General features: G+C 32.0%; 1 protein-coding gene across 3 annotated transcripts in view; it reads right to left on the bottom strand.

The window, feature by feature from the left end:
- Positions 1–27808, bottom strand: part of LOC118191816 (RAB11-binding protein RELCH homolog) — a 104881-nt gene that overhangs the window by 32610 nt on the left and 44463 nt on the right. For all 3 annotated transcript variants that reach the window (XM_085821866.1, XM_035362669.2, XM_035362677.2), the window contains 5 exons: positions 14971–15111; positions 11358–11522; positions 10569–10749; positions 9972–10128; positions 700–872 (listed from right to left, as the gene is read on the bottom strand). In XM_085821866.1, coding sequence (XP_085677992.1) covers positions 700–872; positions 9972–10128; positions 10569–10749; positions 11358–11522; positions 14971–15111 — 817 coding nt within the window. The remainder of the gene's footprint in view (positions 1–699; positions 873–9971; positions 10129–10568; positions 10750–11357; positions 11523–14970; positions 15112–27808) is intronic.

A 27808-nucleotide genomic window follows, 5' to 3' on the forward strand; every position in this document is an offset into this window, starting at 1 on the left:
TGATATCTATAACAAACTGATAAATTATTCAGCAAGAAAGGAACAGTTTTCTTTCGTAAAAAATGTTTTTGCTTGAACAACTGTCATAAGATTAACCATACAGCTCAAATGACTCTTATTAAATCAAATTACAAAAATCAGACTTGATAAACGGGAATTCTTTTCCCTTCTCGTGTTTACTTTACAAAACTACATTTCATAAAATAACTTTTCTTCTATTAAATTTTTTTATTTCTTTTTCTCCAAATTTTGTATTAAACATATATAACAAACAACATTTTCACAATATGAAAATAATCTTTCGTACATTTCAGATTTAATGACAGTTTCCTTAAATTGGAGATCTTTATGAGAGTATTATTCTAAGCATAACATAATTCCTTTTTGAAAAACCATGATCATTTTAAAACCTCCTTAAAAACAATAGAAGTAAAAGAGAAAATAATACGGGCAGCTTCCACAAAATTATGGTCACTAAATATACTTATTACTTTATGCAATTTTTGTGATAATTTTATTATTTTTTGAATTTCAAAGTTTTTTTTATAGTTTTGAAATGTTTTCTGATTCGGGAACTTTTTTTTTGTACTTTCTATTTTTTTAACTATCCCCTCTCAGGTAAACACATTTAAAAAAGAATGAAAAACATATATTTTGAAAGACTCTAGCATAGATAGAATAAAAATAATAAAATCATACTTTTCTCTTCTTCGCCAATGGACAGTCTAGATAGAAAAGAGGGCTTAATATTTTTCTGAGTAAATGGCCTTCCAAAGAGGTGGCAAAAACTGTGCATTAATTCTACTAATGCATGAAGAACCATCTGTCTTTGAGAATTTACATATCCAAAGATGGTATGTAGCCATGGCAAGCTAAAAAGGAAAAAAAGAAATTTATCAAAAAAAAAAAACAGACAAATAACAAAAAAGAAAAATCTGATGTGTACACTACATGACTTCCTTGTACGGAATATTAAATTATATGCATTTGTTTCTTGCATTTCTTTTAAACTTATTAGATTTAATTAAACCTACTTTGCCGACAGCGCATAAACCACAATAGAATAAAGGCATTCTTTAAAATTCACTCTATTTGTTTAACATAGCGACACTCTGGCACTAGGTTCCTTTAACAGTATTATATTTCATTCATATTATAACTCAGAGTGCACAAAAAGTATATCATTTAAAGAATTATCTAATCGTTGCCAGATGTTCTTTTCAAATACTATAATAAAGCTAGAACGATGTAAAAAAGAAATTAAGCAAACAAAACAAACAACAAAAAAAACAAAAAAAAAAAAAAAAAAAAAAAACAGTTTTTCACAGACGATTGAGTATTTCTCATTCAATTAATTAAGTTCTCACTTCGCGACAAGGCAAAAATACATAAAAACTCAAAATATCTGTATTAAAAATTACGAAGTAAATCTTAAACACTTATTTCCTCGAAAAAATTCCAGAAATGTTTAAGCATGATTTAATCCGTAATAATAAATGAAAGCGTTATCTTTGTTGTTGCGAAGCTAAGTTTCTCTAGATTGGCAACAAATCTACAATTCTGCTGTTTCAAATGTGAACAAATATGTCCGCCATGTTATTTAAAACTTAAACGCACTTAAACAGCTTTTAAATTGTTGATAATTGTACAAATATTGCTTCCAGAATTACGAAAGGCATAAAAACCTTAACCAGAAGATAAGAACAACAAAATTCAATCATTTTTAAAGCAAAAAATGTACAATTTACAAACACATAAGAGTAAAGAAACTGAGATCACTGTGCCGAGTAACAAAGTTGATATATATATAAATATAGTATTTATATACGTTTGGTGCGGACGATTGCAACCAAAATACGAGGTGCACATCTACATGTTATAGCAGTCCTATATACAAAATTTCAACGTTCTGAGGCTACTCGTTTTTGAATTATGCGAGATACGTACGTACATACGTTCGTACAGACGCCACGAAAAATTCCCTTCAAAATTAATTCTAAAGCAGTTTTATAATTTTTTTTTTTTTTTTTTTTTTGAGGAAACGAATCTTTTATTCTGTCCTTACGTACAGATATCACGCAAAAACATCGTTAAATTGCATTCGATAAGGGTCAAAATGGATATTTTCGTTGAAATATGCTGCGGGAAACATTTCGTGATTACAATACTTCCTTTTTACTTCGTACAAGGAAGTAAAAATTAAGTACAATTAAATACAAATGAGATGATGTTGGTTAGAAATGTCAATAATCAAACTATGAAATATAAAGTGAAAAATAAAATGTTATTTTATTTCAAGTAACATAGATATTATTTTTTACCTAGCGAATACAAACAATAAAATTATAGTATGAATCAATAAGCATAATTTTATTAACTAAAATAACAACTCTATGTCACTTACATTTTATCCTCATCATTTCTTTTCCAATATTCAATGAATTTTGAAGTTCAACAAATACAGGCACTGAACTTTATAATATGATCCATCAATTGATAATATTTAGCACTTTTAATTAATTTGTGCCAAAAAGAAAGCCCCAATGTCATACTAATTAGTATTTACTATATTGTAAATGAATGACATGAAGTAAAACATTAGGCCATTTCTAAAATTCTCATGCGAGAAAATAAATCTATCACTAAATTTTCAATTGAACTATAAGCAACAGGATCTGAAAATTTTCATAAAATTCATGAAGTTGATATCAGTATCTTGAAGCAGTTAATGACCACTATTCAGTTGGTTAATTTTCTCATATTTTCTATCAAAAGAAAATTATCCAAGCAAGCACCTAAAACCTTTAAGGATCATTTGATTTTTAGATCATTCTTCAATTAAAAAGTACCTTTTTTAATTTTTTCAATTAAAAAGTACCTTTTTTAAGAATATTAATAAGTTTTTAAATGAAAATGCAAGACGAAAATCTCATACAAGTTAATATTCAAATTTGATTCTTACAAAAGAAATCTGGAATTTTTATTGTCACAATGTATAAATTGAGCTTCACATTAACTTCTCAGAAGTTTAGCCCAGTAGTATCATAATTATAAGAAACAGAAAGCCATATTTCAGTTTATCATATTGACTGGCATTAACAGGGTTTATACACATTTCTGCACATGGAAAATAAGTACTTTTAAGGACCATTAATGAAAAAAATCAAGGACCTATGAGCAAATGGAAACTGAATAAATTCAATCAAAAATATTATCTGTACCTGAATTTCACTTTTGTAACATCATCCTAAAAATAAAATAGATCCCTAAGTAGTATGCATTATTACTAAACATGAATTAAAGAACATAATTACTAATATGTTTGACAATAAAATTAAATTTATGCAATTTATCAAGTAGCATTAAATATTTTGCTCTCATAATAGCTGGTCATATTTGAAAGAACGTAAGTGACATTTACATTTTACTAACAGTTAGCTTTATAAGTAAGACACAATAACGTGCCGAACAAATACTAATTCAGAAGTCAAACAACAAAAATCAGTGTTATATTTTCAAAATTTTCACAGGACTAGTTTCAATGGTTTTACCGAACCATCATCCTCAGCTGTAAAACCGCAAATGAACAAGATAGGAAATAATGATTAGATAAGATAAGATAAAGCATGGACAAGAATAAAGAAGTGGCGCCATCGGTTGATGAAACCAGAACTAAAACATAATTTCTTTAAAGGCCAAAGGAAGGATGGATTGGAATTAGGATCGTTAACTAGAACAGAAAGATTTTTTTAAATGTGAAATGCGTTATATTTTCAAAATTTTCACAGGACTAGTTTCGATGGTTTTACTGAACCAACATTCTCAGCTGTAAAACTACAAATGAACAAGATAGGAAATAATGATTAGATAAGATAAGAAAGCCTGGACAAGAATAAGCAAGTGGTGCCATCTGTTGATGAAACGAGAACTAAAACATAATTTCTTTAAAGGCCAAAGGCAAAGATGGATTGGAATTAGGATCGTTAACTAGAACAGAAAGATTTTTTTGAATATGAAATGCCTCTAGAAAATCCAGTTCTCCCATGGAAGATGCTTTTTGAATAATTTTGGCAGCAGAAAAATTGAAAGTGTGATTTTCAGACCAACAATGTTGGGCAACAGAAGACTTCTGTGTTTTCTTTTTTTCTAACATATGCCTCATGTTCCTTGACGCGAAATTTTAAGGCTCTCTTAGTTTGGCCAATATAAATTAAACCACACTGGCAAGGAATCCTATAAATACCCCAGGAATTCATATCCGGAATGGGGTCCTTGACTACGGAACTCGGAATTTTATTCATGGGAGAATGAACGACTCGAAAGTTAAATTTCTGCAAAATATGTGCAACTTTATAGCTAATTGAAGGAAAGAAGGAAATGACAACATAATTTTTATAATCTCCTAAAACAAGAGTGTGCCTTTTAGTGTGTTGAGATGAGAATTTTTTAACTGCTTGATTAATAATGTTGGGTGGAAAGCCCCTGTCAATAGCTATTGCTTTTAAATAATTTAGTTCTTCATCAAGGGCTAGTTTGGAGGAGCAAACTTGAAGAGCACGGAAAACATAGGAATAAAATGAAGCTAACTTTTGTTTAGTCGGATGACATGATTTAAAGTGTGGTGGAAGGCAAACGGATGAAGGTTTACGGTAAACCGTAGTACTGAAGTTGGATGTGTTACGTGTGACCAGAATGTCGAGAAACGGAAGAGAATTGCAAGTCTCAAGTTCAAAATTGAACTGAATAGCAGGATCAATAGAATTCATTGTTGAAAGAAATTTAATTAAATCATCTTTATTACCTTCAAACAGGGTAAACGTATCGTCTACGTAGCGAAACTATGCTGGGAAGTTTAAAGTTTCAAACAATTTTGATTCATAATAATGCATGTAGATATCAGCCAGGATGGGACTGAGGGGGCTTCCCATGGCTAATCCCTCAGTTTGCTTGTAATATTTATTTTGGAAAACAAAATGTGTTTCTTTCAAACAGAGTTGAGTGAGAGAAATTAGCTCATCAATTTCGATGCAAGAGAAATGATATCTACAATTTTACAAAAATTCAATAGAGTTTGTAAAAAAGGTTAAAAACATTTCTCCTAGAAATTTACTTATTGTTTCTTTTGATGTAAAATCATTATTCACCAATGTTCCAGTGGAGAGTGCATTAAGATGTCTAGAAACCAGACTTCGCGAATTTCATTTCTCTTGCATCGAAATTGATGAGTTAATTTCTCTCACTCAACTCTGTTTGAAACAAACATTTTGTATTCCAAAATAAATATTACAAGCAAACTGAAGGATTAGCCATGGGAAGCCCCTCAGTTCCATTCTGGCTGATATCTACATGCTTTATTATGAATCAAAATTGTTTGAAACTTTAAACTTCCCGGCATGTTTCCGCTACGTAGACGATACTGTTACCCTGTTTGAAGGTAATAAAGATGATTTAAATAAAGTTCTTTCAACAATGAATTCTATTGATCCTGCTATTCAGTTCACTTTTGAACTTGAGACTTGCAATTCTCTTCCGTTTCTGGACATTCTGGTCACATGTAAGACCTCCAACTTCAGTACTACGGTTTACCGTAAACCTTCATCGGTTTACCTTCCACCACACTTTAAGTCATGTCATCCGACTAAACAAAAGTTAGCTTTATTTTATTCCTATGTTTTCCGTGCTCTTCAAGTTTGCTCCTCCAAACTATCCCTTGATGAAGAACTAAATTATTTAAAAGCAATAGCTATTGGCAGGCGCTTTTCACCCTTCATTATTAATCAAGTAGTTAAAAAATTCTCATTTCAACACACTAAAAGGCACACTCTTGTTTTAGAAGATTATAAAAATTCTGTTGTCATTCCCTTCTTTCTATCAATTAGCTATAAAGTTGCACATATTTTGCAGAAATTTAACTTTAGGGTTGTTTATTCTCCCATCAATAAAATTCCGAGTTCCATAGTCAAGGACCCCATTCCGGATATAAATTCCTGGGGTATTTATAGGATTCCTTGCCAATGTGGTTTAATTTATATTGGCCAAACTAAGAGAGCCTTAAAATTTCACGTCAAGGAACATGAGGTATATGTTAGAAAAAAAGAAAACACAGAAGTCTTCTGTTGCCCAACATTGTTGGTCCGTAAATCACACTTTCAATTTTTCTGCTGCCAAAATTATTCAAAAAACATCTTCCATTGGAGAACTGGATTTTCTAGAGGCATTTCACATTCAAAAAAATCTTTCAGTTCTAGTTAACGATCCTAATTCCAATCCATCTTTGCCTTTGGCCTTTAAAGAAATTATGTTTTAGTTCTGGTTTCATCAACAGATGGCGCCACTTGCTTATTCTTGTCCAGGCTTTCTTATCTTATCTAATCATTATTTCCTATCTTGTTCATTTGTGGTTTTACAGCTGAGGATGATGGTTCGGTAAAACCATCGAAACTAGTCCTGTGAAAATTTTGAAAATATAACACTGATTTTTGTTGTTTGACTTCTGAATTAGTTAGCTTTATGTTGGTTTTTTTGGGTCTCATTTTGTCACATATTTGGTCAGTCTAGAGGTTTAGTAGCAGGTAGATTTCATGTCAAACGGCATAGGTTAAAATGAGAAGTAAGATCATAATCAGCATGACTCATAACAAAAGACTGAATGCTGTCATTGCTGCTGCTTGTCTAGAGAGAGACCTGCTGATTAGAACAAACCTGAAAGGCCTGATGTAGGCATGGTTGGCAAGCGTTGAAAGTTAGTCAGGCTCTGTTTGATGCAGTTAGTCTCACAGCTTCGTGTACAGTTTCAGGGGTTGTAACCCAGTTAATATACTTTAAGGTTCCAATAAGCCATTAAAGCACCAGAGGTGATAAGTTATTTTGCATTATTTTAAGTCTCAGTAGATGCAAAAAATAAGTTTTACTTGAATTTTTACATTTTTGTATTTTATCTTGTGACTACAGTGAATATTACTGAAAGGCAATAACTCACTTTAAATATGTAGAGATAATTTTTAAGGCTATGCAGTTAGTTACAAATGATTAAATTAGGTAGTTTGATAACCTTAGTCATTATGGATTTACATGACCACTATTAAATTTTATTTTTTAACAATATTTGTTAAAAAGCCCTATTAAAATCAAAATCTAATAAAATTTCACAGTTTAAAATACATGTAATTTATGACATTAATTCTTAAACGATATTAGGATAATTACACATTAAAAGCTACAAAACATGTTTTGTAACAACAACACTCAAATATTTATCCATTATTTTAATTGAAAGCCTTCCCAGACATTTTGGCTAGTTTATATCGATATTTCTAACAATCAGAGATTTGTCTCAATATGTAAACCAATGCTCTCGCTAGTTTCTGCGCGCTTTATCTCCTAACTTGTCAACCTCTCCAAAATGTACCTATGAGGGTTTACTTGATCTGGTAAAAGTTATACAGTCCCAAAACCCCGACAGACGTGAAGCATATTATTGCTATGTCTGAAAGTAACTACAATATCAGACAAAGGTTTAAATAAGCCTCTTATTTAAAAAGAACTTAGAACATAAAGGCATGTTCTGATGCTAACAAAATCAATTACAGCTCACAGAGACGTAATTAAACAAGAACAGTCAAATTCAATCTAATAATGTGGACTAGTGGTCAAAGATTATACAATTTAATTTTAATTTAATCTGGCTCAGTAACTCTACCATATGAGGAAATAGAAATGGGAAATTATAGTAAAGGCTGAAATCATAAACAACTGGGTAATTTACATAATAATAACTGCACATATCTTTGAAGAATAATTTTCTTTAGGTACGCAGTTTCTTTCTTCAACATGTTTCCTTTTCCTTTTAGAATTTTTGGATTTAATTAAGGATTTCTGTTATTCTAAAAAACACTAAATGCATTTAGAATGTTCAGAAAAAGTGGCTAATTTTAGTTTAGTAATATGAACATTCAGAAGAAATATGAAATATATAGTAAAGGCCAGTTACAGAGCTGATGTGGCAGAATTTTTAGAATTTAGTGACACACCAAACAACAAAATCTAGAAATGGCAAAGCTTTTAGAATTTAGAGCAGGCATTGAAAGCAGAATTTAGAAAGGCACTGGGCAGCAGAATTTAGGATCTGCAGAGATTGCATCAGGTGGGAAAATGTTTAGTGCCAGCTATGTTTTCAATTTCTTATTTAATAAAAAAATCCCTTTCTATATTATCCCCCTTCCCTTTCTATCTTTTTTTCTATAATGCCTGCCCATGTGATAAGATTAGAATCATTTTTGATATTTTCCATGCTTGTGTCTAGTGAAAAGTAGAGAAAATAAAGGGAAGACGAACATGTTAAGATTCTAGTACCAGAAGTAAAAGCATTGAAATATTATGTTTTCATTGTTCTTCCAGGCATTCTCCCAAAAGTAAGAAATTCACTGCAAATTTTCAGTAAAATACATCCATTATGTGTTGATACCATGGAGACATTTTTCATTTTGTCACATATTTCTCGAATCTTCTAGAATCATGAGTCTATAAATCTTTCAAATCCTTCTAAACTTTTCAAGCTGCAATGTCTAAAATCCTAAAGAAAAATTATCCCTACCAATTCTGTAACAGCAAAAAGCCATAAATATTTTGGAAAAAAAAAAAAAAAAAAAGGATGAGTTCCCCTCCCCCTTTTTTTAATTAATTAATTTTATAGAGAAAACTGATGCATATTCTGAGAATTTTGAATATTCAGAGACAATTACATGGGGAAAACTCTTACTATGAAAAAATTAAAAAGAAGACATTTTTAATTAGTTACATAGCTAATTTTGCTTTTTCTAAGAGCTGTTTCATAAATTGTGCTTTATAGCATTATACCTTGTTTATTTTTCAGATTCAAAATATTGTATACTAAATTGCCAAAATACAACTTTATAATATGACAGCGAAAAATAAAAATGTTTTAATGTTATTTTTTAAATATAATTTCAATATATTACCATTATTTTAATGAAATTTATCAATGTTATGATTTTTTTTAAAAAAATCGTCAAAAATTCTTGGATCTTGGAATTAAAAAGTTTCTATAGAAACTGATCTTAAAATCGCCGAAATGTTGAAAAGTCGACAAATTTAGAACTGTTTAATAAAAGAATTCACATCTTCAAAAATGAAAAGTTGTTAAGAGCTCTTTATTAGAAAAAATGAATTTCAAAATGCTTATGTTTTACTTCTTGCTTAGAAACTCAAGTATCCCATCATTTATATTAGAAATAGAAACAAATTATAACTCATGAACCCATTTAAAAGATAACCATATATACGTCAGTGAATCGCCAAAAATATTCCTCCAAAATGCTAATTCACACTCAAAATAACAGTCGTAAAAACAGATAGAAATTTCAGATGATTAAAATTAAGGACCTTCTGCTGATTTTGGCCAAAATTAAAGACTTGACTCTTAAGGACCGTACGAACCCTGATTAAGAGGTTAAAGAAGTCGCTAGTAAAAAAAGTGCTATGTAATTGCTCACTCTAAATTAATATTTCAATGCGAAAGAGCATATAGTTATTATATATTGTAATGGATTTGAATGGAATTATATATATATATTCAATAGCTGTGTGTAATCTGTAACAGATAAATTTTTGATTCATCCTGCGACTTAAAAATTTTACTTTTCAAAAAATTAAAATTTTATTTCTGTAAAATTATTCTCATTTACAATTTAAACTGTTATTATTTAGGCATATTCATTACACCTACACATATATTATTTTTTACTTCCTATATCCATTTAAATACTTTATTTTCCATTGAGTAGACATGGAAGCAGTTTTAGTAGATTGTAAATTTCCTACACATATTCAGGGCTCAACTAAAGAAACATCATTTATAGAATAAAAAGAGTATTATATTTTACTCTAAAAAAATTATCGAGAATTATCACAAATAAAATAATTTAGGTTTATCTGATAAATGTCACACTTACAATTCATTAATGATCCAATCATGCTTTTCCCATGGTTTATACCATTCAGAGCTAATATATTTGTCAAAAGATTTAATTAGACTGAGTAGCTTATCCCCATCTCCAACAACTACAGCTGGATCAATTAGAGGACTTGGATACACAGGCAAGCGATCCACTGCAACAAATTTAAGTGTTTATTAAGTAAGGTAATACTCACATATAAATAATATTTAATTCAAAATCATAGAAGCAGTTTTTCATATTAAAAAATCAAACAAAATGAACAAAAAGCTAGCTCATTTGATCAACAGTATTATATTTTAAAATCTTATCAAGAAAGAAACCAACATCATAAACAGTTTTTGAGCTTTTCATACAAAAGACAGTTTAAATAATGTGATCAATAAGTGAATAATTAAGAAGGAGAGGGAAAATTTAAACCTTTTAATTAACTCTACAGATTATTAACTCTATTAATTTTACTGGTCATATATTATTTGTGGATTAATTTATCATTCAAAAGAGAGTTACAAAAGTGTTCAACAAAGGTAACAAAAGGGAGAAAAATATATTTCACATATACAAAAGTCAAACTAACAAAAACAGTCCTCTTACCATCCACCTCAGATGGGGAACAACTTGTGACCTGGAGATTTTCAGCATATGGCCCAGACATTATGACAGAAACAAAAAGAAATGGAGATAATATAGATACAGCCCGAACAAGTAAAATACATTGCTGCTCTTCATTCTGAACAGTTCCCACCACAACAGGCAGAGGTACATCATTCAAGACCTGGAATCAAGTTATGGTGCTAAAAACAAATGAATAATTTCAAAAGATACACAAAAAGAAAAAAATAATACATACCTGAAGTTCAAATAATTAATAACAAAGCTTATAAAACACAAGAAAAGTTTTTTTACTAATTACAAAATATCTGCTAAAAATTAGAAACATAATGTATTTAAAATATGAATTAAAAATTTTATCTTTCTTTCCATATATACTTTAAAAATAAATAGTTAATTTTTCATAAACTGAACTACAGGATATCCAAAAGAAGGGCAGCAAACTACAATCCAAATCATCTAAAAATATAAATAAACTTGTCTAATGTGAAAAATTCTATTTTGTATTTTCTCTAGCATAGCATATAGTTTTTACCCATAATATTATATTAGTTTAGCCCATGCAATAAGCACTGTGCCAAAAAATGAGTTTGCTGTACTTTGACAACATAAGGAAAGCAATTACATTCTTCACATGATTATCAGTGGTTACCAATTTCTAAAGTACAGGTTTTCCCATGGATATCCTATAGAAGGATGATTAAATCAGCTGCTTTTCACAAATTCAGACATCTGAAATGAGTTACATGAAAATAATTAAAAATTTCAAACCTTAAAATAGTTGTCCAAAACTGTCATCACAGATAGAAACAGTTGAGATTCTAAAAGATCTAATTCTAGGGCCCAGACCGCAATTGAAGGCAGAAGTACATTAAGACCTGATTCAATTACATTTAGACTTCGATCTTCCAATGATGAAAAGAGAAGTTCACAAGCCTAGAGATTTAAAATGAATATATAATATTTCAGATTGAGGTAATAAAAATTATATATATGTAATTTTGCTGCAGATTTAGAAGAAATGATGTAGAAATATTTCAGACTCAGAAAACAAAAATAATATATACATAATTTTGCTGTTGACTTAGATGTAAATGATGTAGAAATACTGCCTTTTCTAGACGTTGATCCTTAATGAAGAGTACCTTCACAGCTTAGGAAGATTAAATATTCACTTTTATTTCAACTGACATTTTTGACCACAATTCACTTGGCACTCTAATCAAGTCTATTTCAAACATTTAACATTTTTCATAGCTCTGTGGTAAGAGATTGGCTTGTTTGATTATGGCGAAATACTCGGCTAGTTATCTAAGAGAAGAGATTGTGCTGTGGAGGACTTTCTATAGAAAACTGGCTTGTATGTACATTATGCATGGGTAAAACCATCAAAATTACCATGTAGCAAGCTCGTTCACTGGGATTCAAACCCCAAACTGAACTACCAGTGTTCAGCGACTTTACCGCTTGGCTGCTGGTAGGCAGCTGATAGAAGAGAAGCAGCAAACATTATAGAAACAATATGGAAGCTTATAAAAAGAAAGATTTTGTCTTAAGTTCAAAATTAGCTATGTTAGTTATGTCATCATCATTAAGTAAAAGTCATATGATATGATTATCTAGAAATGAATCACTCCAGAAATAGTTGTTACTATTTTTAGAACACAGAAGAGAAATATTTAAATTAAAATGAAGAATTAAGGAGCTGTTGCTAATTTAACAAGTTATAATTTTGATTTACATAATTTTTTAAATCTTACACACATATAAATATATATGTAATAATTGTACCTTTGGTGAAAAATGAAAACAATTTAGTCATAGCCGGAAAAACTGCAGCGTAGATTGTCGGACATTAAGGCGTAATGGATGATCGGATGAAATTTCAGAAGCAGGACCAGCCTGATAGTTAAACATCATTTATTCTTCCATGACCAATTTCTTAATACATAACTGTAGAAGATTAGGGGGTGCTAAGCACATCCCAGAATTTTAAATATGCAATTACATGTTAATTAATGCCGAATAGTTAGCTAAGGCTGAGCGACAAGCTGTCAACACGCAGACGAATAGACGAGAAAGAAACTACGCAGTTATTAGCTATTTAAACAAGATAGGTGCACAAAGTACAGCTAATCTATGATTGGTTAAATTTTGGATTTCAGTTCCATTTACATCATCAGAATTAGATTTTTCTAGAAATGACGCAGCGCAAATACAGGTTACTATTTTTAGAATTGAGAAAGGAAATTTACGTTGCTGATTTAATCTTTTACATATTCTTTATTTTTCTTACATATATATATATATACTGAATATGCTTATGTTGGAGTTTTCTTGGAGCCACAGCTCTTGGTAACTTTTTGGCGAGCTTACTAAAATTTATCTTCTAATTTCCTTAATTTTGCAGCACAATACACAAAATTTTGACCTAAATTGGTCTTTTTAGTTTTGTTCTTACAACTTTACTTATAATATATATATACGCACAAACAGGTTTTTGAGATTAATCTAGAAAACATTTGGTTGTTAGCAATTACAAACACACTGTTATTATGGGGTAATATTTTGCCAAAAGTAAAATTTTTTCTTAATTTAAATGTAAAAAATAAAGGTATATTCTGATTATCTGCAGCCCTACTGGAAATTTCCAAAAAACTATGAGACAATGTACCATGTCACCAGTAGATGTGTTTTTGGTACACATGGATTTGCACTTTTGAAATTCAGTGATCATTTTTCTGATTAGTATTTCTTTTTGCATTTAGTACATTTATTTCTGTCATAATGAACTGTAACAGTAGTTCGCCACTGATGAAAAGGAAAGTGTTGCATTTCTTCAAAAATACGGCATTTTGTGCAAGAATAGAGAAACGAAGTAACCTGGAACAGCTCTCATCAAAGTCATTCCCCAAATAGCTAAATTACTGTTTCAGCTCCTGTAACATAAGTATTTAATATATATATGTTACGGTGAAACACCGAAATCTGGAGAATAACATTCACATAGTCGCTTGGTGTATGTCCGAAATATTTTCCAAATACTCTTATTTCTGACTTACACCAGTATCTGTACGGCAAGAACTAGGCCCTTATCTGTACGGCAAGAACTAGGACGGTAAATGTTGACATTCACCATGCACTAATGGTGAACATTGAACATATAAGAATATTATATTTTCTTCTCCGTAATTCAGTTGCAAAAAAAACACACTTGGGACTTAAAATAAGAACTTAAAACACACAGTACATTCAAAATGAGAAAGGAAAATAATAGAAGTTAAAAACTTACTTAATTATACAGTACGTTCTAAATGAGAAAATAAAATAATAGTAATAAAAAACTTACTAAATTATGTGATTCAAATCTTATTTATTGCAACAACTTAAACTATTATAACACTTTATGACCTCTCTTTTCGACCTACACCAGAGCATATCTGTGATTGTCGACATACACCGGTGAGGGTCCGAATGTAAAAGAATGTAATGCAATATTCGATCTTTCTCCGACGTATTTGGTGAATGTTGACGTTCTCCGGTGAAAGTCGACATTCTCCAATTTCGGTCTTTCACGGTAACACACACATATATATATATTTATATATATATTTTTTTTTAACATATATTTAGTTATTTAACTTTTTTGTTATAAAAATCTTTGTTCCATCGAATCAACTTCTTGACATATACAAATATTTGTACTCATCCGGTGTAATACATTGTTCATACAGTTATCTAACTTTCGTAATATAAGTGTTCATTCCAATATAGTAAATATGCCAACCTAATACATGAAATACCAATAACAATGTTGCAAAATGTCTATATATTTCTGTAGTGTAAAAATATTCCTTCCACATTGATTGTCATCACTTAAATGTATCACATTTGACTTATTTATACACCAATTGTAGTATTCATTTAATGCACTGCCAAATGCATATATAGGTGTATACATACAATATAATTCCACTTATATATAGTATTGATTTATGTTATAAGAGTGTTCATATGTAATACTGTGCTATTCAAAATATCTTGTAACAAAAGAAAATAATATGTACTGAACAACAGGCCTTGTATGCCAATGTAACTGATTTCCGCAGAAATGACGTTCAAATCTGTACGGCAAGAACTAGGACGGATGTCATCTTCACGGTGTATAGTATTTCATACATAATTACAGCCCTGATACTTTTAATTCTTAAAAGAATTAATACTTCTTTTTAAATATTGTGTTAATCAAGTCTTCTTCATTTTAAAAACAGCCACCACTTCAACAGCAAGTACAACAACAAAGATTAGAGAATGATAAACAACAATGCTCTTAAAGAAATTTGTTATGAGAAAAAGAATATTATAATACATGAACTCCACTTACTTTAGGAAACTTATCCATATCATACACATACAAAAGAAGCAAAGCTAAATTTTTTACGACGGTTTCCCTGACTAAATCATCTTTATCTTCTTGAAGCATTTGTTGCAACATAGAAAGAAGAAGGGAACTACGGATTCCACTCTAAAGCAGGGGGAAAAAATTTCCATAAATAAAACATAATTTATTTTATGCACCAGATACAACATTCTCTAACAATGATTCCCAAAGTACAAGTAATGAACCATGAAAGGCTTGGAAGAAAAATTTTGATGGCACAATTTTGCATATTATCTTATTTTCTAATATTAATTAAGTAGTAAATTTAAGTAGAAAATATTGCTTAAGAACGTTCATAATATTTTCTCCATCATGGACGAATGAAAAAAGTACAGCAATAGTCAACATATCTTCAAGTCTAAACTGTAATAGTTGTTGCAACAGAATGAGTAAATATATTTCTTGTTTACATTCTGGTTTCCTTTTATTGTTACAAAATTGTTAATGAAATATCTGGGTTTTGAACAATTTAAAGCAAGAACTTTATTACTTACTTATAAATATCAGTTTGCAGTTACTTCTATTCACTATTCCTTCTTTTCCTTTGCATAAATTAAAGGAAACAGAGATGAAATCACGGTTCATACAATATGAAAGCTCCAAAAGAAATCAAGGGTGAAAAGCCTCACACTGTAATTTTTTTTATTTACACATAATTATTTTTTAACTCATCTAACATACAGTTATTTTATTTATATATAATTATTTTGTACTCTTTTCCCCCCTATTAGGATAGTTTTATTTTAAGACTCATTACACAGAAGTTACAGTAAATTGCATATTTATTCACATGGGTTGCAAAGCTTGAATTCTTTTGCTTTCGTACACATATTCGTTTGTTTCAATATTTGGGAAGCACCACTTAATTAGCACATCTAAAATAAATTATAAAATAATCATTTTAAATATTGACTTGTGTCGAATGGAAAGAGAGTGACAGCGCACTTTTACACTTTATCAGATAAAAGAATGTCTGGAACAACAAAAGGAAAATATGAAGAATCAAGATGGTAAATATTCAACAGATAGAGATCTCAAGATACTGGCCTAATTTAAAGCCAGTGCTAAGTGATGTTTATTTTTTCATTAAAGCATCACTACAGTTTTACAGAAAATATTTCTATTCTATTAATCAGGGGTGTTTGTGGGACCCCAAAAAATCCCCTGAAACTTTTACGGACTTACTACCGACATTTTGAAGTTTCGAGAAGGGGGGGGGGAGAGAAATGAAAAATTACAATTATGAAGTATTGAATGACCTAATTATAAAAGTTCAATGAATTACTTTTTTTGCAAAATTAATAACCATAAATTTTCAAACATATAAACTACTACATTTTATGTAAATATTTTAAATTACCTGAATTAATTCTTTAAAAAAAATTATCTAATTTCTGCTGCTTTTTTTATTTTCTGATGTTTGTGGGATTGTCTTTCTTTTGTGGTGAACTTCATAATTGGAGGAAGGTTGACTTTTATTTTCCTCATTTACAGTTGAAGAAATTTCCTCGAGAACTGCACATGCAGAGGTACAAGCAGTTTGCTTTTCTGCTAATGTAGAAGGTTTTTCAGAGACTTTTATAGGTGACTCATCTGAAATACATGTTTTTAAGTCCTCTTGACATGTTTTCCAACTTCTGTTCATATTCAGTAAGAAATCTTTGTGAATTGGATCAGTCATTGGATTTTTTTAGCCATACTTTTCACATGAGGTTTCTTTAGAAGCCATTAAATCATATTTAATAGTCTGCACTCCATCTAAGGAATCAATCTTAAGAGAGGTTCTATAGTCAGTGACAAGTGTATCCATTAAGTTGAATGCACTTTCCACTAATGGGCCATGGAAGCAGCTAAGGCAGGCTTTGACCAATTTAGCCAGTGTAGGATACTTATAATCATTTGTGAAATCATCTTTTAAATTAAAAACTTTAGACCAATATTTATCAATTGTACACTTGACTTGATTTCCACTTTCATCAGATGTGTTGAGCATTTCTTTGGTGAAATCAATATCACTCTGGTATAACCTTATTTCAGCTTCTACTTTTGACTTTTCATTATCACTAAAAATATGGGACATAAAAGATGATAATTTTTCAAAAGCTAATATTGTACTGGTTTTACCTCTTAGCTCTGGATCTAATGCTGTAAAACTAATTAGATATGAATTTTTAAGGGGTAATTTCTGTTTCATATGCTGTGCTGTATTAGTATAAGCTTTCATCAGAGGAATTTGGAATTCTTTTGCTATTGGATGATTTTTTGATAATTTCTTCAGGAGAGTGGAAGCTTCTGCACCAGTAAATATTACTTTGATAGGTAGATGGAATTCTGGATTTGTGACATCAACCTTTAATAAATCATTATAAGATGAGCACTCTATATTTTCTGGCTTCATAAAAAAGAGAAAAATTTTGCCATCAATTTATAAATACTGGAATGTATTAAATGAAGCATTGGTTTTTTTGTTTCAAATAATTTAATATATGTGTTGAACTCTGGTAATACTGCTGAATATAATGCCATATGCAATAAAGTTATACACCCCTTCAACAATTTTTTTCTGAGCTGCAGAAATATTTCTTTTATTGTATACAGTTTCAACACAAGAAAAATAATCCCCTTTATCAGTTTTATCCAAGTACTGAAAATAAAATGCAATAAGAGCATCCCACAAATCTTTGATTCTTTCTAAAACACATAAAATGTACACCCACCTATGGTCTGGTCTCTTCAAGTGCTTAAGTTTTTTAATGGCAAGGGATTCACAGATTTTGAAAAAAAATTCTCTTTTACTGCAGCTTTTCATATCAAAATAGATGTCATCAAACAAATCTTCTAAGTATCTATCAAAACATGAAGCAAATTTTTTGCACAGTTATTAGCTGTGTGACATGTGTCACCATCAATATCTAATAAGTGGGGTGCTTTGTTTGATCGTAGTCTGGTTTCAACACCCTTTTTTTTTTTCCATGCATGGTGTTACGTGAGTCCATTAATACACTTATTAAGCTTGCCCATGAAATATTATCTTCAATAGTATTAACAACTGCTTCTGAAAAACAGCTTCTGAATTGCAAGATTCCATCTTTAGAGATGCAAAATGATGAACTACAACTTCATTTTGATTGTTGTCATAAAACTGCACGAATATTGCCAGTATACTTTCTTGAGCATTGCTAGTACTTTCATCCAAATTTAGAGAAAATGGAGTCTCCTTTAAAGTTTTAATGATATTTTCCTTAATAGTTTTTGCGAGCCCATATTTCATCTTATAACATGCAGTAGTCCTGGACATTTCCAACAAGTTTAGTGCCGTCTGATCGCGGCTCAACTGTTTGCAGAGTTCAATTAAATTGGGAGCTACATTGAAAGAAAGAGAATTTTCGGCGATAAACGAAGTTATTAATACCTCTTGGCGTGCTTTTCTTGTCACTATATCCAATGGCCGAGCATCAGTCTCCAGTAAGTCATCAGTATTTTTTGAATTAGCATAATTACTTAAAAGTTATTGAATGTCTAATGCACTTTGAATATTTTATGTGTGTCACAGTTTTAGAATGATTTGTGAAAGCCTTGAATCCTTCCCCACCATACTTCAGCAGTGAGTTACAAAAAACACAATATGCTTGTCCAGCAACATTAATTTTCTTGCACCATGTGCCGATGGTATCCCCATTACTATCTCTCCGTTCAATCCAATTCCACTTAAATGCATTCCGGACACCTTCTTCTAATTGTATAATATCACTATTTATATCGAGATATTTCATAGTGAAATTCTCTTGCGTACATAAATAAAAAAATATTTCAATAAACGAAACGAAAAATTTACACGTGCATCAATAAATGAAACAAAAATTTTACACAGCGGAGAAAAAAAAGTTGAGAAGCGATCAATGACAAATAGCTAAAACAGCAAAAAATCCCCCTTCTCTACTTATTGGCGCCACGCCAGGAGAGATAAGACCTTTGAACCCAGAGTCACATGATCGCACATCTGGTCGAACGAAGTCTCTCCCTTTTTTTTCTGCTGCGCCTATTTGCCGAAAAGAATCCAGAAGAGAATGTCCGAGAACCGGGGGAATGAGTCATAACTCGCAATAAGGAAAGAACAAAAAAGAAGTTTTCCCCCCTTTTCACATGTTATCACTGCCTTTGGAGAAAGAAAAGTTTTCACCACACATACTGACCTTGCGTTTTCTGCTTTCAAAGCAAGCAAAATTACCCAGATCAAAATAAATACCGTATTTACGCGAATCTAATGCGCATCGTTTTTGGCCAAATGTAGTATTCAAAATTGGGGTGCGCATTAAATTCGATGGCGCATTAGATTCGAGTGCAAAGTTCGCCGATGACGTCAACCAAATTTCTCGACTACATTTACCGTTACATTTATCTTTGACACATTATTGCATAGAGGATACAAACTGCAGAGTACGTAGTCACGAAATGGAGGGCAAACAGAGAAGAATGTCATATGACACTACTTTCAAACGTAAAGTAATTCTTTATGCTGAAAAAAAAATGGCAATAGAAAGGCAGGGAGAGAGTTCAACGTAGCTGAGAGCAATGTTCGCTTGTGGCGGCAACAGAAATCGGCACTGTTTGCAACTAAAACTAGTAGAAAGAAATTCACTGGACCTCGCAAAGGAAGACACCCTAAAATTGAAGAAAATGTTTTGGAATTTGTACGTGAAAGGAGGAAGAATATACAACCTGTGACTAGTGACACCATAAGAAATAAGGCAGAAGAGAAGGCTGAAGTTCTTGGAATACCGAAACAAGAGTTTAAGGCTAGCGGTGGATCGGTTTATGAAGCGGATGGGTTTATCTCTAAGACGCCGTACAACAATATGCCAAAAGCTTCCTGCAGATTTTGAGCGAAAACTACTAACATTTCAGCGGTATGTCATCACACTTCGGAAGGAAAAGAATTTTTCAATGGGGCAAATTGACAACGCGGACGAGACGGCAATTTGGTTTGACATGCCTCGTAACTACACCATTACGGAGAAGGGGACTAAGGAAGTTATCATCAAAACTTCGGGATGTGAAAAACAACGCATAACAGTGATGCTGGCAATAACAGCAGACGGGTGCAAACTTCCCCCTTTTTTAATCTTCAAACGGAAAACATGCCCTAAAACCCCTAAGAATGAAAAGCTGTTCCCAGATGATGTCCTGATTCGAAACCAAGAGAAGGGGTGGATGACGGAATCATTAATGCTTGATTGGCTCCGAAATGTATGGAAACGCCGTCCCGGTGGGCTCTCTAATCCACCATCAATGCTTTGTCTGGACGCATTTCGTGGTCATCTCACCGACGACGTAAAAAAGAAGATGCACAGTCTAAGCAGTGATCTTGTTATCATTCCTGGAGGGATGACGTCTGTGTTACAACCCCTGGACGTTAGTATAAATAAACTTTTAAGGGGTATGTTCAGGCGGAGTACGAAAAATGGTTTTGTGAGCCAAACCATGTATTGACCCCGACAGGAAAAATTAAGTGTGCTGCACTGCACATTGTTGCACACTGGGTTTCTGCTGCCTGGAAAAGCATCGAAGCACCAATGATTGTGAAATCTTTCAAGAAATGCTGCATTTCAAATTCATTGAATGGCAGTGACGATGACGTGCTCTGGAACGCCGAGGATGACGATGATGAGGAAAGAAGAAATGAATCTGCTTCTGACGAAGAGAGCTGCGAGGATTCCAGTGATGAAAACATTAGTGAATAAAGACGTTTACTATTAATCACTGATTGTAGAAACTGTTAGCTAGATAGAAATGTTACGATTTATTTCATGTTCATATTTTACGATAGGTACCGTATATACGGTAGTGCTAATTAACAATGGTTGTTTCACATGACAATAGCCCACTAATAGGTTAATTCTATGTTCTGCTACTTTATGTATAAATCCATTGTTGTATAAAATATGGTATCTAAATTTAAATAAAATTATCATACCATTAATTGATAGTTTATATACAAATCCATTGTTGTATAAAATAAGATTCATTAAATTCCTCATATCATTGATGCGCATTACATTCGCCGACAAACAATTTTTTTATTATTTAAAGTTTTAAAATGGGGATGCGCATTAGATTCGCATAAATACGGTAATTCATTATTATTCCTACTTCCTTTTGAACGACGATCCCCGGAATTTCTGGGTATCGAAGTTCAAAATCCCCGGAGCACAAACACCCCTGATTAATTTTTCATCATATTTTAACATAGCTACTGCATACTTGCCAACCTACGACACTAAAAAATCAGGAGATTTTTTTAAGAAATCGGGAGATTTTTCACAATGTTAAAAAGACTTTTTTAAATAAGGAAAATATAGTTTTTAATAATGAATTAACTTTAACTAATTCTTAAATGGAGGCAACACAAAAATGCCTTACACATAAAAAACATTTTTATTACTTGCATCGTTTAAGAAAACAAAACAAAACCTTTAATCAGTTTTTGTACAAAACAGTGGCAGATTTTGCTTTCTTTAAGAAAGAAACTTCATAATTTTGTTCATAGCAATTGCCACATAGGCCTGCTTTCACTAATAAAAGTTTTCTAATGTGTAATCACTAATATTAGATCTAAATTTAGTCCTCGTTTTCGCAACAACACTGAAAATCCTCTCACACTCTGCATCACTATGGGGAACTGTCAAGATGGCCAACATAATTCTAGACAGTTCTCTATATTTTAAAATTCCATCAGCATCTTTCAGTTTTCCAATTAAACTCCACTGGGTGTCAATCCTAGCTGATTTTATAACTTCATCCAAGTTTTCTAATTGTAAACTGATATTATGCAGCTGTTGGACCTGTTTCAATTTTTCCTCCTTTTTAGAACTCCTTTCAAGATTATAATAAATATCAACAATGTGTTCATCCACATTTATTGATAAAGATGCTACTCCTTTTTCAGCTGCTAAATTTAAGAGGTGACAGGTGCACCTCATAATCTGCAAATCTGAATTTTTCTTTCTGAAGATGCCTGCAACACCAGTCTTCAAGCCTACCAATACTGGTGCATTATCGGCACTTAGTGCTAAGCAATTATCCAGAGGGACTGCATTTTCTTTTAAAGTTTTAATAATTAGCTGTGCTATATTAAAGCCTGTCAAATGTCCTTCCAAAGTGGGGACAGAAAGTAAACTGCACTCAATTTCTGAAGACTCTGGATTAAAAAAAGAAACAATTGGATACAGTTTTGAATCGGTATTATTGCTTCCATCCGTAGAGAGGCAGAACAGAGCTGTTTTAATGCGATCAATAACTGAAGATTTATTTTTCAAATCCATTTCTTTAACAATTGCACCTCTTTTGGTTCTTGCACTTTGCACTTGCTTCATTTCTTAGCAATTTCACTATCAGGAAACATTTTTCTAAATAAAGCTGCAGCGTGATCCGATGCATTCAGTGGCTGGTTGTGCTCCAGTAAAAAGGCAGAGAACAGACATTCTGCATTAATAACTTTTTGGTTTTTTGTTTCTGAAGAAAAATTTAATTTTTCTTTTTCTTTTTTTTTTTTTTTTTCCAAAACAGCTCATGTTGCCCTTGTGTTTTTGTGTACGCACATGTTTGAGACCATCCGCCCTTCCACCATGCGAAATCGAAAAATCGCAACGACAGGCGGTACACATCGCAAATTTATTACATTTCCTTGAGGAAATAATGGAAGGAAAGTCAACTGTGTACGATTTTTGAAACGTAAACGAGTATTTCACCTTTCTCGCAGACATAACAAAAGATGATAATTTCTAAAACTATTTCCCAAAGGCACGTGTACTCACACAACTCAGGACAAAATGACTGAAATAACTAAAGAACATCCAAATAACAGCTTGCTTTGTCCTCATTGGCTAATATATGCCAGATGATACGCAGTTGAGCACGATGCCCATTGGAGAACTGGAGAAGGACGTTTCTGAATATGTATATGCTCTCACTCACAAAACAGAAGTTATCTAATTCGCAAGGTTTTGTTTTAGATATAATCCAGAGAAAATTCATTTGCTTCGGACGTCCAAAATAACTTTTTTTGTTCATATAACAAAGTATTAAGCCAAGTTCCATAAAAATCGTGAGAAATTTTAAGAATAAGAAAAAGTCGGGAGAAATATATTGTAAATCGGGTTGGCGGGAGAGTGGTCGAAAATCGGGAGTCTCCCGCCTAAATCGGGAGAGTTGGCTAGTCTGCTACTGTAATCGCAGGCAATGCTATGAATATGCATAATGTTGATTACAAGCTACAAATTTAAACTGGTTAAAAAAGAAGTCAGAAAGAAATCTGGTAATTATCTTCCTGGAAGTTATAATTTTATGGGTACTTGTATATTAACCCAACCACCTCAGTGATTTTTTACAGATGAAAAGGTAAAAGTTACTTAATAGGTGCAAGTTGGTGGTTTATGCAACTTCCCTTTTTTTCAAGCAAGATTCACAAACTATTGATATTTATAGTAAACTGGTAAACATTATCAAAATATGAAAAGAAAACATAGTTTAGCAATTTAAAATATATATTATTAAATAAGGATTATATGATACATTAAAAAAATAAAAAATGTACATTCTTCTTCAAATTTTTTTGTGCTATTATTCTTCTAAAATACACAGCGATATTATTTCACTTAAAAAACCTCTAAGAACTGAGAAGACTCGGCTTCATGCAGTCCTTGGCAATAGCAACTATCTAGGAAATGAATTTCCTTGTCGTTACCTTTAAAAAATTTTCAGCAAAATTCCATAAAAATTCCTGTAGAAAATTTACCCTAGTTTCTCCTATTGCCAGCAAATTCCACAAGCTCATATTTTAAAACTAAGGCAAAAAATACCAAAATTTGTTTATAAAAACTGTTGGAACTTTGAATGCAACAAACAAGAATGCATACAAATATGGCGGTGTTGCTTGACTGAAGGATTGTTATCAGCATGGTTGCTGGAAGAATGGTCATGCATATATTTGCCAGTGCTTAGCACATTCTGAAAATTTGGCAGCTTGTACTAAGGAAGTTTTGGTAATGCTTAAGTACCAGTTTATGGTTAAAATCTTAATTTTGACAAGCATTATTTAGTATTAGCAGTATTATAAAGTATTAGCAAGAATGCAGCTCCATACTTGTCTTAAAATTTTATGATAAATTGTTAATTTCTTTAAGTTATTTGAAATGATCATTCTGAAATATAAACAAACTGATAGCTCAAAACGATACATATTTGGCAATTAAACTGTGAGGTACATATGCAATTAATCTACCAGACATATTAGAATTACTTTTCTGTATAATAAGTATAAAAAGATTAGTTTGTTTTAAAGAATTGCAGAAAATCTCTACGTGATAGTTGTTGAAGGTATGCGTGGTTCATTTGTTTACTATTGCAACTTCACTAATTCGAGACGAGCAGATGAATAAAACAGAATTAAAGTTCTTACCTTGATAAAGTGTAATCCATGCTGCAGATGTAAGGAACACCATCATTATTATAAGCACACACAAAATAACATATTTATTAGGTATTAGAAGGAAAAAATACCTAGCGATGATTACAAGCATTGTTTATTTTCCATTGCATAACGCGAGAATGAGTCATACAAGGAGAGAATGTTTCCCCTTGTTTTTGAATCAAGTCAATTCTTGTTAGCAGGGGTTAGGGGGAAATTAACGTCTGAGTGTACAGCTTCATCGCTGTCATTATCAATTGCTCCTAAATCTCCCACTCGATGAGCTGTTCCGTCCAAAGTAAGGCCAATTCCTTTTAACAAAAATTCCAGCTGTTGTCTGGACAAGGGTTTCGTGAACATGTCTGCATACATCATTTTTCTGTTGCAGTGCTGTAGTTTAACAATTCCTTGATTTTGTAGATCATATACGTAGTGATATTTTACATTGATGTGTTTGGTGTACCTGCTTCCTTTTTTTTTTTTTTTTTTTTTTCTGGAAATATTTATGCATGATATATTTTCCTCGAATACAATGTTAGCTTCCTGTTGAGTGAAGCTTAAATCTTCCACCAGTTGTCTAATCTATTGTAGCTTCTGCAAAGTTAAAGCTAGAGCGAAGTCGGTTTCTGTCAAAGATAAGGCGACACAATTTTGTTTCTTGCTTGTCCATGATACCGTACTGTTTCCTATTTGAAAAATATATCCGGATGGGGATTTTCTGTCAGAGGTATCGCCTGCCCAATCAGCATCACTGTAAGCTTTGATGACTCATGCACCATTAGATTTTAGATGTAATTTGTAATTAATTGTAGCTCTTAGATATCGTATGATTTTAATTATACCGTTCCATTCTGATGTTGATGGATTTTCTACTTTTCTGCCAAGTATTTCAACAGAATTCGCTATGTCAGGTCTTGATGCTGTTGCTAAATATAAATGAGCTCTCACTGCTTCCCTATATTTCCGATTATTGGGAAAAACATCATCCTGGTTGTTTTGGTTCTTCATAAAATTCATAGTCATGGGTGTATAGCTTAGTTTCCTTGGTGACTTTCTGTCAAATTTTTCGATCATACTCCTAATCTTGTTAGCTTGATGAAGTTTAAAGCTTCATCACATCTTTTTCTCGTTCGATTTCGATTCCTACATATGTAGATACTTCTCCAAGATTTCGAATGTCGAAATGTTCTTTGAAAATTTTTTCAACTTCTTGAATTGATTCACGCTTGTCACTCGCGACTAATATGTCATCAACATATACGATTATGCAAGTTCTTGCATTTTTCTCGATTAGTGTGAAGGAACATGGATCAGCCTTTCCTTGAACATATCCTTGTTTGTGTAGGATATCTTGTGATTCCAGTTTCTAGCAGCCTGTTTTAGTCCGTAGATACTTTTAATTAGTTTACAGACTTTGTTTGTTTCCAATTCCTTTTTTTTCTTTTGGAAGATCAACTAGTTCCTACGTTTTGCTTCTTTTCAGTGCTTCCATTTCTTCTTCTGTGGATTTTAACCACAGTTCCTTTTCTTTGGTAGGAAAAGTTTGCAGTTCTTCCCAGTCTTTAGGAACTTTGATTTCTTCATTCTTAGCTATGTATGAGAATCTGTTTGGTAGGATTCCTTTAATCGTTCTATGGGATCTTCTTGGTAATAGGGGAACTTCTTCTGTTTCAATTCCTTCCTCTGCTGTAGCATTTGAACATGGCTCTGTCAATTTATTTTCTTTAAAAGGCCATTCTATTTCCTCATTCTGATCATTTTAATTGACAAGGTATTACTTCTTTTTTGTTTTCGTCGAATATTATGCTTCTTCTGATCACAATGTTGTTTCTATGTGGCATGTAAATTCTATAGCCTTTAGTACGGTCACTTTATCCAACAAGAATTCCTTCTTCTGCTCTTTTGTCTGCCTCTTCGTTCTTTACTTCTTTTCTACTTTGGAACTAGACAATAGGCTGTGCTGCCGAAAACTCTGACTAAAATTAAATTTGACTTCTTATTATTCCAGAGCTCGTACTGTGTTTTTCAACTGATCTTGATGGTAGCCTGTTTTGTAGATAGGTGGCTGTCATTACGACTTCATCCCAAAATTCTCTTTTGAGTCCTGAATCGAGTAGCAGGTATCTTGTCATTTCCATTAAGTATTGATTTTTTCTTTCTGCTCTACCATTCTGCTGCGGTGAATATGCTACGGAGGTTTGATGATCAATTCCCTCTTCCTTTAGACATTGTTCAATCTCTTTGTTTGTATATTCTCCTCCATTGTCTGTTCTTAAGACTTTTGGCTTCTTTCCAAATTTGTTCTTTGTCATGGTTACATGTTGTTTTAATTTGAAGATAGCTTCATCTTTTGTAGCTAGCAGATAGATCATTGTGTATCTCGAATGATCGTCGATGAATGTTATGAAATATTTCTTTCCTGCTAGTGATGTAGTACCGATTGGTCCATAAATATCTGAATGTATCAAGTCCAGAAATGATTTTGCTCTATAGTTGTTGAACTTGGGATACGGCAATTCAGTCATTTTGCTTCTGATACAGCATTCGCATTCTTTTTCCTGTTTGGCTTCTCCGTCAATCCTTACATCATTCTTTAGCCTCCTGATAGCTTCATAATTTCTGTGTCCTAGTCTTCTATGCCAAAGATCTATGCTATTTTTACTTCTTTCCGCAGCTGCAATTTTGGCTATTCTTTCTTCACGATTCAATTATGGTATACAAATTTCCTTCTGCTTTAGCAATTCCTATGGTTTTATTTTTCTTCTTTATTCCGCAAATATCTTCTTCAAATTCGACTGTAAATCCTTTCTTTGTAATTTTTCGTACGGATATCAATCCTCCTTCTAGGTCAGGAATGTACAGAACATCCACGAGTCTTACTTCTATTTCGTTGTCTTTGTCGTCTGTACAGTATAAGTATCCTTCTCCGATACCTTCGGACTTCATCTGAGCACCGTTAGCAATTGTTATTTGCTCGATTTTGCTTCCATCCAATTTAGTGAAAAAGTTTATGCTATTGGTCATATGAGTCATTTGACCAGATTGAGTTTTGAAATTTTCTTTCTCTGGTGACTTTGAATGTGTAATTCTCAGTCTTTTCAAGATTCTTATTTTTGTTTTCAACTTTGTGTGCATCCTCGTTTACAGCAAGTTTTGTTTTCTGTTTATTTCCATAATTTTCTTTATTCGCTTGCTTTTCATTCTTGAAAAATGAGTTACTTTTGCTTTTGTCTTTTTCTTTGTAGTTATTTAAGATTCTGCATTCTTTTTCCAAGTGTCCTAATCTTCGTTGATTGAAATGCCTCAATTTTGTGT

Source organism: Stegodyphus dumicola, chromosome 8 (genome assembly GCF_044657685.1).
Source record: "Stegodyphus dumicola isolate Sdum_Otavi_A_Nest chromosome 8, ASM4465768v1".
In the NCBI taxonomy this organism is placed as follows: domain Eukaryota; kingdom Metazoa; phylum Arthropoda; class Arachnida; order Araneae; family Eresidae; genus Stegodyphus; species Stegodyphus dumicola.